This window comes from Eulemur rufifrons, chromosome 28 (assembly GCF_041146395.1).
Source record: "Eulemur rufifrons isolate Redbay chromosome 28, OSU_ERuf_1, whole genome shotgun sequence".
Taxonomy (NCBI): Eukaryota; Metazoa; Chordata; class Mammalia; order Primates; family Lemuridae; genus Eulemur; species Eulemur rufifrons.
Genome location: NC_091010.1, coordinates 23,809,051 through 23,823,048, shown reverse-complemented (window position 1 = coordinate 23,823,048; position 13,998 = coordinate 23,809,051). Strand labels below are relative to the sequence as shown.

The following is a 13,998-nucleotide window of genomic DNA, read 5'->3' as shown; positions in this document are numbered from 1 at the left end:
TAGGGTAGGTGCCATTTTTCTTTGTAGGTCTGGCAGACCTTGATTGTGAATCCAACCAGACCGGGACTTTTTTTCCTTGGGAGATTTTTAAATACTGTTTCAATCTTGCTACTTGTTATTTGTCTGTTCTGGATTTCTATTTCTTTCTGATTCAAGCTTGGGAGATTGGGTGTTTCTAAAAATTTGTCCATTGCCTCTAAATTTTCTAGTTTGTGTGCATAAATACTTTCATAGTCATGGATAAATACTTTGTATTTCTGTGGTATCAGTTGTAATATCTCCTCTTTCATTTCTGATTGAGCTTATTCTTGAGTCCTTTCTGTTCTCTTTCTGGTTAATCTACCTAGTGGCCTATTGACTTTGTTTATCTTTTCGAACAACCAACTTTTTGTTTTGTTGATCCTTCATATTGTGTTTTTCATTTCCATTTTGTTTATTTCTACTTTGATCTCTGTTATTTCTTTTCTTTTGCTAGCTTAAGGTTTGGTTTGTTCCTTTTATTAGTTCCTTCAGGTGTGACATTAGATTGTTAATTTGTGATCTTTCTTTATGATATAGGCATTTAAGGATATAATGTTCCCTCCTAGAACTACTTTTGTTGTATCCCAGAGATTTTAGAAGCTTGTGTCGTCTTTGTCATGCAATTCAAAAAAAATCTTTTTTTTCCATCTTGATTTTGTCATTCACCTAAGGATTGTTCAGCAGCAGGTTGTTTAATTTCTATGTATTTGTGTAGTTTTGAGAGTTTCTCTTGGAACTGATTTCCAGTTTTGTTCCACTATGGTCTGAGAAGATACATGGTATGATTTTGATTTTTCTGCATTTGCTGAGACTTGATTTATGGCCAGGCACTCTTATGTTACTCTGTTTCCTTACCATATTTATGGTGTGAGCCAGTATTCCTAATCATCAGAACATAATCATCCTCCATACTAAATTAACATTAACTTGATTTTTAAATTTCTATTTTTATCTATAATTATGAATTTGTTAAGGTTTTAAAGATCTTTTAAGAGCTAAGCATCAGAAGTTTAGAACTAGTTTAATGGGTATACATATTTATATAAGATAACAACATGTAAGTGAACACTGGGCTTTGTAAGAAATTGTTTTTCTTTAAAAGGAGTCCAAATATCATTCCTGTTTCAAAAACACTGCTCATAGACCCAGGGTACCCTAGGTGGCTTATCAGGGGGTTCATATGCAGTCTTGGGATAAACAAGGTTCATTTCCTGAAGCGTCAGTTTTCCTCAATGTCAAATAAATTAATACCTTTTACATTGCAGTATCTATTATGTCCAGAATATAGAATGTACATATGTTCAAAGACAGAAAATGAGCCTCCAAAACAAGTCTTGCCAAGGGAAGATTAAAAACCTCAAGAAATAGGTTATTTCTCCTGCCTTTGCGGGTGCTCTGGAAGAAGAGTTTGAAAAGCTTCACCTAGGTCAGAGATTTAGTTCAAATAGGGAAAGAAAAAGGAAATATTCAAAACTTTCCTGAGGTCAATTATTTTCTTTCCTAAAAACCTATCCCCTGATTCCAGCTACCACTCCATTTTTCTGCTCCTTTTTAATGCAGAACTTCTTGAAAGTATTGCCTGTGGTTAATGTTCTTGCTTCCTCACCTCCAAATTTCTCTTTAGCAATACCTCCAACTCTAGAATGGCATTATCAAGGTACCCAATTGACCTTCATGTAACTAAATTTACCATCAACTCTATGGTTTTATCCTCCTCAGCAGCATTCAACACAGTTTTTTCACTTTTAAATTTTGGTTTCCATGACATTTTCCTGCTTTTCCTCTTACCCCACCTGCCTTTCTTTCTTAATCTCCTTTGTGGATTTCTCTCCTTTCCTCATTTCCTCACATCTAATCCATTAGTGATTCTTGTCCCTTTTATCTCCAAGAGGTATTCCAAGTCCATTTTCTTCTTTCATCTACCTACACAACTACTATTCTAGTCAACCCCATCATTTTCTCTTCCCTAATCTACTAAAATAACAGTCTCACTGGTCTCCCTCTTTCATTTTTTCCCATTCCCTACCCAGCTAACAAAGCAATTATTCAAAATATAAATCAGACTAAGTTCCTTCCTGCTTACCATTTGCTAATGGCTTACCAGAACACTTCAGATTAAATCATTCCTAATGCTAATTTACTAAACTCTCCATGATCTGTTCCTTGCCCATTTCTCTGATCTTTCCCCACTCTCATATTTTAGCTTTCTATCCTGGAAACATAACAAGCTTGTTCTCACCTAAGGTCTTTTACCAAATGTTCATTTTTCTTTAAATTCTCTCTGTCCTGATTTTACAGTGTTGCCCTTTGCCATTCAGATTATCACTCAGTCCTGATCAGACAAGTCTTTTCAGATTATTCAATCTTAAGAAACCAGTCTTTACTACATCCTCTCATTTTAATTCTCTATATAGTGCATATTATTAACTGGTATTTTTTGCTTTGTTTATCATCAATTTTGTCACTAGATTATAAATTTCATGAGACACAGGGCTCAAATCTATCTAATTCATCACTGTATTTTCAATACCTAAATCAGCACCTGCTACATAGGCGATTCTCACTAAATATTTGTTGAATGAGCAAACGAATAGACCTAAACCTACAGAATGGCTATAAACTTGATCCAGCCTTCCAGTAGTTCTGGAGAAAAGTCAATGAGTCTCTCCAAGTCCTGACCTAAGTACCTATGGAAGGGAAAGACATCTAGAAGTAAGTTGATTCCTAGAAGTAAAAGTATCCTAAAAATAGCATGAACTAACCAGGCTGCCATTCAAAAACTACTATACTAAACATATTCCAGATACTATCAGAGGTGCTAGTTAACTGACAGTGCCTACCCACAAGAAGCCCAGTAAGCAATGAAAGATTAATCACCCTTCTACAACTACTGCACACATAATAAATTACCTGCTTTGGGGACAGAAAAGTTGGTCTCAAGTATACTAAAATGGCTAGTAAAAAACAGTATTAAACCTGACTGTTTTACATCTAACTGCTTACCCATTCCTACATTAAAACTTTAGGTGCCTAATTCAAATTTAATAATACTATCCTACTATTTTAACGGGACATTAAGTGTCTAATTATTAAAGACTTAGTATACATCGTGATGTATATCAAAAATTTGAAATAAAATTAAACACGTAACAGGGCAAATTCAAAAATAGAATCAGTGATTTTAAGGTTCTCTTTTGGTAGTTTTGAAGCACTAATCTCACAAGAACAAAACATTTTTAAGAGTTCTAATATCAGGCACTCTAGTATTCTTAACATCAGAGAAATAAGAGGCAATCTCATGGAAAATAAATGAAAGTTAAAAATCCATATCACATTTGTATTTTTCTTTACAAAAGTATAATATAGCTCTTCAGTTTAGATGTTTACTTATAAATACTGTATAGCTACTCCTTTGCAATGTGTTTTTATTTTTAAGAAAAGCTTTGAATAAAAGCTCTGAAAAAACTTTCAGGTATTTCAGAAACAAGTAATTGTTTCTTTTGTATTAGAACAAATAATATAGAAATGAAATCACAAAATGCACAGAAAACATACCATTCCATAGGCTTGCTGTTGGACCCAGTTGATATAATCATTCCTTATGTCTATCAATTCTTGTACTTCATGTATGTAAAATTTATCATACTGTATAATCTGTCCTGTTTTCTCATTTACCTATAAAAAAAGTGTAATTAACATTAAATTTAACCAGTAACTAAGACAGCGATTAAAAAATGTTTTAATAGCAAAAGACTTTGGAGACTTAATTTTTTTCTTCCTATAAAAAATAATTACTGAGTGCCTACTATATATCAAATGCTAGTTAAATGCTATGAGAGACACAAAGATTTGTAAGATGTGAGATCTGCATTCAGTACCCCAAAATCTAGAAGCGAAAGACATATATGTCTTCATAATCACAACACAGTATGAGATATGTACCATCAAAGTGTATATATAACTAGAAACTATAAGGAATTATGGTTGGGGAATGGGTCCTAAATAACAGTAATAATAGCTAAAGCTTGTTAAAGTGTGGTATCTGTGCTGGGATCTCACTAGAATAAACTTTAAGAGTTGACATCTCGGTATCATGTGAAAAACGAAGAGGGTACAAATTACCACCCCAGAGATTACTTACTAATTACAAAGGGAAAAACAAATCTTTACAGTTAATCATGACCAATACCAGAACAATGAGTTATTATGTTCCTGGTAAAATATACATACCATCTATGAAACATAAAAGGTTCAACCCGAATCTAATTAAGTCCCTTGATCTAAATTCTAGTCTGCAGGAAATACAAGGGATAGAGGAACAAGTTAAACATGACCACGAGGAAATGATCAGAGAAATCATGATTGTGGGACTTTTATAAGACTGGCCAGGATTCTTCAAAATGTCAAGGTGATGGGAATAAAAAGGGTGGAGATGTTCTAAATTAAAAGAGACTAGAGGAATTCTGGTGCTGGATATGGCAAAATACTTTGTATCAGACTAATCCTCTTGACAATAACAATTATAAACTCTAGACAAAATATAAAAAAGCAGCTACTATACTTAAAAACACTGGAGATCAATCAAAAGTTGGCAGAAACAGGAATGGACATAGTTTTTTTAAGATGGAAAAACCATGTGAGATCCACATTTTTTTCCCAAACCAACATGAGGCGTGGGGACAGAGCTCAAGCAGAAAGCAATAGTCTTACCAGACACAAAGGAGCCAGAGGTTAGAGACTGTGGCTGCCAGACAGTGAGAATAAAAATTACAGAAAGGAATCCAGAGGGTAATGCCCCCAAATCTGTGTGCAAATTCCCCTTACATCTTTGGCTAACTCAAATCATGAGTCCATAAGATGATACTTAGAAGAGGGGAAAAACTAACAAAGCAACAGAAAGCAGCAGCTTGGAGGCTACTCTAAAAGTAAAAGTTATAAATAAGCATTTCCAAAGGAAAAAAGGCACATTTCATACTGATTGATTAATTCACCAAGAAGTCACAACAATCCCAAACGGCAGAGCTTCAAAATACATGGAAGGAGAAAGTGACAGAACCACCATTATAGTTGCAGATTTTAACACCCCCCTCTTGTTAACACACACACACACACACACACACACACACAAAGACAAAATCAGCAAGCATAGATGGTATGTACAATTTCAACCAACTTGAACTCACTGTTATGGAACAATTCACACAATAATTGTACATAAAACATCCACTAAGATAGACCATATCCTGGACCATACAAGTCTTAATGTAATAAAAAAAACATTTTAAGGAATCTGAAATATACAAAATATATCTGCTCACAATGGAATTAAAAAGTCTGCAACAGAAAGATATTTGGAAAATCCCAGAATATTGGCAATTAAATAAAACACCTCTAAATTACCAAAACTTTTCTGGAACCAATGAGAGGGCTAAAGTACAAGATAACCAAGTACCTTGAATTCCAAGGATGAACAGATACTTCCAAAATGAAATAGGATGCCAGAAATTGCTCATCTGTGTCCAAGCAAGGTACCACTGTCATATAAGAAGTAATCAGCTAAAATTTTAAGGAATTACTTCAAGCTGAGTGTAGGGTAGCTTGACAATATAGAACCCCTGGAAGCCCCAGCAGTTACTCACTCACCAACTCTTCCATAGACCTTCGCTGGGTGCACATCAGGACAACCAGATACAGGGCAGATGATCAAGAGCCCCTCTCAGTCGTGCAAGCCACTGTGAGAAAGGAACAAAGGCCCACCATCCTACCCAGATCCTTTCCTCACACAGAGCAAGAGCCTTCCTTAAGTCACTGAGGAAGGGGAAGCAAACTCATGCCTTATTGCTGGGGGAGAAGAAAACCTTCAACCCCTGGGAAGAAGGGAGGCAAGAACAGTTCTGGGCCCAAAATTTTCTACCAATAGGATTAGAGGTCCCCCAGTGCTAGGGGAGGAAGCAGTCATTTCCACACAAGACACACAAAAGAGCCAAAGTAGAGTTCGGCTGCCATAGAGATAAGAGGAAGGGACTCTGTTAAAGTCCCATCCTGAGGTCCAGGCACACATAATCTACCTAAGACCAAGGCTATATCACAACAAAGAACTTTTTCTGTTCCTTCCCCTCTACCAATCTTGAAAGCACTGAGTAACCCGCAACACCAGTCTACCACTGACAATGGGCAAGAGTGAAGAGAGGCATGCAGAGAGGGGCACCAATATTGAGAAAAACACTTTGATACTCACTTCTGCCCTGAACACAAGACAACAGTAGAGGAATTTGAGGCCTGTGGTACAATGGTAACCAGAGAAATTAAAATTCAATCCCAGGATAACTTCTGACTAGACAGATTTAATATCCCACACTAACAACCAGACAAAAGAGGGTATACCTGTTTATAGCCTTTAAACCTACTTCCGTTTCTACTATTTTACAGTTAGCTAAAAATTATGAGACATAACAAAAATCAAATGAACAAAATAAAACAAAGGTGTCCAGAGACACAGCAATTAACAGCCAGATTCAGAGACAACCCAGATGTTAGACCTAGAAAATAGGGGCTTTAGGAAAATATTTTAAGCTTAAAGTAAAAATACATCAAAATTTGTGGCTTGCTAGTAAAGCAGGGCATAGAAGAAAATCTATAGCATTAAATGATTATATTAGGAATAATAAAGGGTCCAAAACCAATCACCCAAGCCTCTGCTTTAAAAATGTAGGAGAAGAAGATCAAATTGAGGACAAATCAAGTAGAAGGAAGGAAATAAAGACAAGAACAGAAATCGATGAAAGAGAAAACAGACAAACACTAAAGAAAAAGAAAGCAGGCCGGGCGGGGTGGCTCACGCCTGTAATCCTAGCACTCTGGGAGGCCGAGGCGGGTGGATCGCTCGAGGTCAGGAGTTCAAGACCAGCCTGAGCAAGAGTGAGACCCCGTCTCTACTAAAAATAGAAAGAAACTATATGGACAACTAAAATATATATAGAAAAAATTAGCCGGGCATGGTGGCGCATGCCTGTAGTCCCAGCTACTTGGGAGGCTGAGGCAGTAGGATCACTTAAGCCCAGGAGTTTGAGGTTGCTGTGAGCTAGGCTGACGCCACGGCACTCACTCTAGCCTGGGCAACACAGTGAGACTCTGTCTCAAAAAAAAAAATAAATAAATAAAAAAAAAAAGAAAGAAAGAAAGCAAATGGATTTTCTGAAAGTATCAATAAAATTGATAAGACTCTAAGCCAGACTGATAAAGAAAGAGAGAAGACACAAATTACTACTATCAGGAATGAAAGAAGAGACATCACATAGGTATCTTACTAAAACTGATTCAAAAAGAAACAGAAAACCTGAAATATCCCAAATTTGTTTAAAAAATTTAATAAGAAATTTAAAATTTTCCCAAAACACCAAGGCCAAAATGGTTTCACTGGTGAATTCTATCAAACATTTAAGGAAGAAATAATACTAATCTTCAACTCAGAAAATAAATAAAGTCATGATTTCTTAATTCACTTCATGAACTCAGAATAACCTTGATATCAAAGGCTGATGGCAATATGAGAAACATAAATTACAGATCAATATCTCTCACAAACACAAGACATAAAACCCTCGATAAAATATTAGCAAATTAAATCCGTATTTATAAAGTATAATATAAAGCCTAAGTAAAGTTGATCCCAAGAATGTAAGGTTGGTTTAACATTCAAATATCAACAAATTTCACAATATTGCTGAAAAGATCAGGAAAAAAAAATCACTTGTTCATTTCAACAGATGCAGAAATAGCACCTGACAAAATTCAACATCCATTCATAAAAAAAGCTCTCAGCAAACCAGGAATAAAATGGAACTTCTTCAAACTTTTTTTATAGGTAGATAAAATCCACCTACAAACCCCAGCCCCCCCCCCCCCCCCCCAGTTAACATCATACTTACTGGTAAAATATTGAATGTTTCTTTTCTAAGATTAGGAACTAGGCAACGATGACCACTGTAACCATTTATATTCAACACTGAACTGGAATTTTTAGTTAACAATTTATCAAGGCCATAGGGTAAAAGGTCAGTATTCAAAACTCAGTTGAATTTCTCTATAGTATATAATAAAAATAATTAGAAAGTAAAAACATAGAAACATTTGGGAATATATTTTTTAAATGATGTACAAGACCTCTGAAAACTAGAAAGCATTGCTGAGAGAAAATAAAGAGACCTAAATAAATAAAGAGATATACTATGTTCATAGATTGGAAAAGAGAATAACAAGACTCAAAAACAATTGTAAAAAACAAAATTTGACTGGACTCTAGTTTTTTAAAAAGCAGTGATATAAATAATGTTTGCTATAACTGAGGAAATTTGAATATTCCTGCACTGACAGATAATATTGTGGAATTATAGTTAATTTCCTTAAGAAAAATAATGGTATTGATGTTACATAGAAAAATACTTATATTCTTAGGAGATGAATGCTGAAGTATTAAAGGGTGAAACCTGCATTTTATTTTCAAATGATTCATGAAAAAAGTATACATACACATACATATAAAGCAAACGTTGACAGTACATTAACAATTGCTGAATCTAGAATGGAGGGCATATACATATTCATTATATGTCTTACAGTGTTTTAGTCTGTTTGAAGATATTCTTTAAAATAAAAATTAAAGAGAAAGTAAATGGAAAAGATTTCAAAAAAAACAAAAAGGGTTTAAGGGAGAACCTTACAGAACAGCATGAGCTAAAGGAGACAAAATTTATATATACCTGCCCCAGCTAAACTGCTGGTCCAAAGAAAATCAGAGGCACATGGAACAAAACTGGACTCAACATGAAGCTTGGAACTAGCTGAGCTAAACCTTGTCCAGGTCTGCTAACCTCAGTGAGGTCTCAGGCTAAAATATAAAAGCACCACTCCAGCAGGAATGAGATAAGTGCTTATTACTGTATGCCAATAAGTTCTGACATGTTTTTTTTTTTAGAACATTACTGTGGCAAGAGCTGACACACGGGGAAATAAGGTTTTAGAGTTGAAAATGATATTATCAGTGATATTTTATGAAAATTATTCTCGTGGCGGAATGAGGCATAGTTAAGAATAAGTAAAGACATTAGTGGTAGGAAAATGAATCAGGGTATTACTAAAAGATTTAAGGTTTCTAGATAATAAAGAATGCAGAGGTCATGGCAGCCAAATAGATATAGAAAATGAGACTCAAAGACAACTTCAATATTTCAAGCCTGAGTAACAGCAACAAAAAAATTGCTGTTAATGTGCACACACATACACACACACACACACACACACACACACACGGAACAGAAGACAATTTTGATGGGGCAGGAGTGGGAGCTGGAAAGATGAGAAATTTGGGATTAAACCTTTTTTAGTTTGAAGTGCTGGCCAGACTGTCAAGTAGCTCAAGAGAAAGGTTTGCCTCAAAGACATAACTGACAATTATTTTCCTTAAAGGAGACCACTAAAACTGTGGGAGTAGGTGAGGGAAAGATAAGAGTAAAACAAAGAGTCTGACTAACTTTTTAATGAGGACAGTAGAGATACTACATTTAGGAGAAGAAAATAAACCATCAAAAGAAACAAACCTGATCTAACACACCAACTAAACAAATCTAACTAACTTTTCTATGAAGAATAACAAGAGTAACTTTATAGTTTTTGAAAAATCATATACACAGTAAACCAACTAAGCAATGTCTGAAAGGAAACAAAAGAAATTATCCAGTAGAGGTATAAATCTAACTGGACAACACTGGTGTCTAAACAGGTGCTCATTCTTCGGACTTGGTGAGATCTGTGTAAAAAAAATAGTAACAATAAAAAATAAACAGGTGCTCAACAAGTAAGAGATGAATGGATGGACAAATAAAACTTTTAAGAGACACGTATATAGTTCATGCTTCTAATAGCACTTTAAAATGATTGGTCTAGGCTGGGCGCAGTGTCTCACACCTGTAATCCCAGCACTTTGGGAGGCTGAGGTGGGAGGATCGCTTGAGGCCAGGAGTTCGAGACCAGTCTGGGCAACACAGCGAGACTCCATCTCTGTACAATAAATAAAAAAAGTTAACCAGGCATGGTGGCACCACCTGTAGTCCTGGCTACTTAGGAGGCTGAGGAAGATCTCTTGAGCCCAGGAAGCAAGACCCTGTCTCTAAAAAAAAAAAAAAAAAAAAAAAAATGGCTGGTATGTATTTGTTATATTTTCAGATGAATGTATTATAGTGTATAGTTATTAATTTTTAGTAAAAAGAATGGTTTATATAATTTCCATGTTTTTCAAACTTTTGCTCTAAAGTATACCTAATGGAAAAAGAGAACACACACATACTTAACACATCATTACTTACCTCCTTCCTCAGGAAATGGGGGCGGGGAGAGAGTGTCAGGTTTTGCTATACATACCAAGATAAGAAGCTAAAATTTTTACTGAAATGCAGACTTTACTTAAAATTCACTCAAACTTTATGTTCCAATAATAAAATAATAATAGCTATTATTATGGAACACTAAGTAGACTTCAAGTACATTATTTCATTTAAACAACCCTTTGAAATATATACTATTATTATGATCATACAGATGAGTATATTAAGGCTTAGAATTTAAAAAAGTTAACCAAGGTCACACAGGTAAGAGAGAAAGAAATCTAACACAGTCCTCTCTAATACACTTTTAACTTAACCATATGACTCTCTAATTTGCTCCTTAAAATATGTCTACATACATGTATACTTGTATATATAAATACACACAATATATATTTTAAATATATATTTTGAATACTTATATAGTTAAATCATATAAATATTTTTCTTTTTATTAATATGTTTGAAATGCTTAATCCTGCAGCTTACTCTTGAGGGCAGAAATAATTCAGTTTAAGAAGCACACATTTAATAATACTGTATTTATTTTCAGTCAAAACTTTTAATCCCTCTAATTATTGACAAAAGCACTTTGAGCTCTTTTTTTTCCACTGTTTTGATTAATTTATATCTGTGACCCAGATACTTATTTGGAAGAAGCTGACCAAAGTGAAACTGCTATTACTGGCTTTCATACAATACAAAGACACCTAGTTTACACACAGAGATCAAAATCTTCATCCAAGAGCAAGGGGTCAGCAAACTGCAACTTGTGGGCTGCAGAGTGGGAGGATCCCTTGATCCCAGGAGTTGCAGGTTGCAGTGAGCTATAATCGCACCATTGCACTCCAGCCTGGGCAATGGAGTAAGACCCTTTCTTTATTTAGAGAAGTAGTTTCCTTCCCTAAAAGCAACCAGTGTTTGCAGTTTATATATCTTCAGATACATACAAAGTTTCTGAAAAGAAATGCTAATATGTTTGAATAAAAATGAACAATTCAGAAACCAGGTTTGCTTCAGGAACAGACAAATTTCAGTCAAACTTAAACTTGGGGGGAAATTATGGCTGAACTCAGTTTGGCCACAATGATTTGATAACTAAAATCAGTTAACACTGGTTTTAAAAAAGAGAAATTAAACACTAAACAGAAAACAGATCCAAAAGACCTGCATATAAAATCAAGAGTGGCTTAAAAAATATATAATGATATATTTGCATGGTAGATAAGATTCAACAAACCATTATTTTCTCCAGGAAGCCTTTCCTTAATTCTCTAGTTTTGTGCTCTCCCCATGTGTTCTCATAGCACCCTACATTTTCCCTACTATAATACTTCCCATGCTATACTATAAATGTTTACTTACTTGTATGTATACAACCCCTCTACATAATAAGATTAACAAGGGCAGAAATCACATCTTTTCCTTATCACTGCATCCCTAATATCCAATATAATGATAAGCATATAGTAGGCACTCAATAAATATTTACAAAAAGAATTAAAAAAGAAGAAATCACATGGTAGAAGTTCAAAAACAACCTATACATTCAGTATTATTGCCTAAAATGTACAAAATAAAATCTATATAAGTTTTATCATAACACTTTTTATTTCACATTATATAAGTTTTATCATAACACTTTTTATTTCACATTTTAATTACAGTTTAGTATTCTGGTTTATAAACCTTGGTTCGGGGTGGTTATGGTATACATATGTATGTCTTATCCATTTGGTTTATTTAAGGGTTCCTTGCAAAAAAAATGGTTTGAAAATCACTGATTTAGAAGATCAGCACATCATGTAGCAGTTAGGCTAGAATTTTCTTCTTTTGGCATACAAATACCTCTACAATGTACTGTGTAAAAACTCAGAAAACTACTAAATACCCCAATTACTTGCCAGTAACCTCATTTATCTGATAATCCATTCCTGACAGCAGGTACCATGATATTTTTCTTATGATACCATTTGGAGTACTAGAAATAATTTTTAATTCAAAAACTTTCCAAAGGACATGACATATGGGAGGAACAAATGCATCCATACATCCTGAAATAAACAGGAAACATAAAGTCCAGTTCTCTAGTTCCTAACCCAGCGTTAGGTCAAGAAGGAAACTATCTGAGGAAACTTACCCTAATTCTCAACCATGCTGCAGAGAAAAACATAGACAGTTGACAGACACAAGGTGCCTTTGAAAAAACAAGTTTTGGTAAATAATTTAGGTTTCTCTTAAGATGAAAATAAATCATCCACAGTTAATATAGCCATATTTATCTATTTATGGCAGAGTAGGATGAAGTAAAGTTTTCTCCAAAGTAAGGGGCAGAAGAAAGACAACTGACTGCCCTAAAGACTCCCAGAAAAAGATGCTTAAGAAATTCATACCAGTATCATCCTGCTTTTGACTGTATAGCAACTTCAAACAAGAACCCACTTTCCTCTTAACCCAATAAATCAAGTCAAAAATAGTGGTTTTCCATCCAAATGGTGGTGGTGGTAAAAACAAAATCACTGCCTTATAAATGTATAATAACTTACATATGTTGTATAATTTAAATAATACATCAATCCTGGAAAACTATCAGGGCTAGTATTTGAGTCCTTATAGATAATTCTACATTAACATATAGGATAAAGAGAAAGAGACTTGTTCAAAATCACACTGGTAGGAAGCAGCACAGATGGGGTTAGAAATATGCTCTTTTGCTTCCTAGCCCAGGGCCCATAACATAATATTATTTGTGATCTAAAGTATAAACTTCTAGATCTAGGGGCATAAAATAAAACCAAACCCCCTTTTAAAGATATTACGTTACTAAATCTGCTAATATAGAAGAGCATTAGAAAAAGCAGAGACTTTGCAAGTAGGTTTGTATTTGTATTTCAACTCTACTACTTATTGTTTTTTGGCCTTTGACACTGAGATTCATTTTTCCAGTCTATAAAAAGCAGCAAAATATGAACTACACAACAGGGTTTTAAAAAGTTAAATGAGTAATTCACATGAATTATGTACAAAGGAGGCTCTAATCTTAACCATTGTTACCAAGCCATAAATGTTAGATTATTTTCCTTCTTCAACTAACAAGAAGTTAGGATCCTAGTATCTAGAATGACTCCATCAAAAAAGTCTCTAGACTTGGAACTCTATAAAGTTCCTCAGTAGAGACTGAGATCTCTGAGTTAGGCAGAAACCTCAAGCTCTACTAATTTAAATTATTTCCTCAAGTCCTGCCTATAGCTATGAAAGACAAAATATTCAATTTCCTGCCCTCGCTTTCCCCTCCTTTTTCTTAAAGTAAAGACACAGCTAAGGAAAAAAGGTACTTTTTAAAGGGAAAATAAAGATAAGTAGACAATCAAGGCAGAGAGAGTGAATGATTACTTGGGAATAGAGTCCAGCCGAAAAGAGATGGCTCACCAAAGTAGTAGGAAGAAGTCTAGAGCTAATAAAAAAAATCTAATTAATCTCTCAAATCCTAGGCAAAAGGTATACAGAAAGGTGAGACCCAGCCCATAAGTTACACAATTTTCTTAATAGCAGTTTACTGCAGACCCAGATGTTGATATGCTAAAAGAAAGCCTTGTTC

The 13,998-nt window shown here is 34.6% G+C and overlaps 1 protein-coding gene across 4 annotated transcripts in view; it reads right to left on the bottom strand.

Annotated features, from left to right (window-relative positions):
* The window catches only part of HERC4 (HECT and RLD domain containing E3 ubiquitin protein ligase 4), a 117,916-nt gene that overhangs the window by 39,814 nt on the left and 64,104 nt on the right, over window positions 1-13,998 (bottom strand). For all 4 annotated transcript variants that reach the window (XM_069460993.1, XM_069460992.1, XM_069460994.1 and 1 more), the window contains one exon: window positions 3,577-3,696. In XM_069460993.1, coding sequence (XP_069317094.1) covers window positions 3,577-3,696 — 120 coding nt within the window. The remainder of the gene's footprint in view (window positions 1-3,576; window positions 3,697-13,998) is intronic.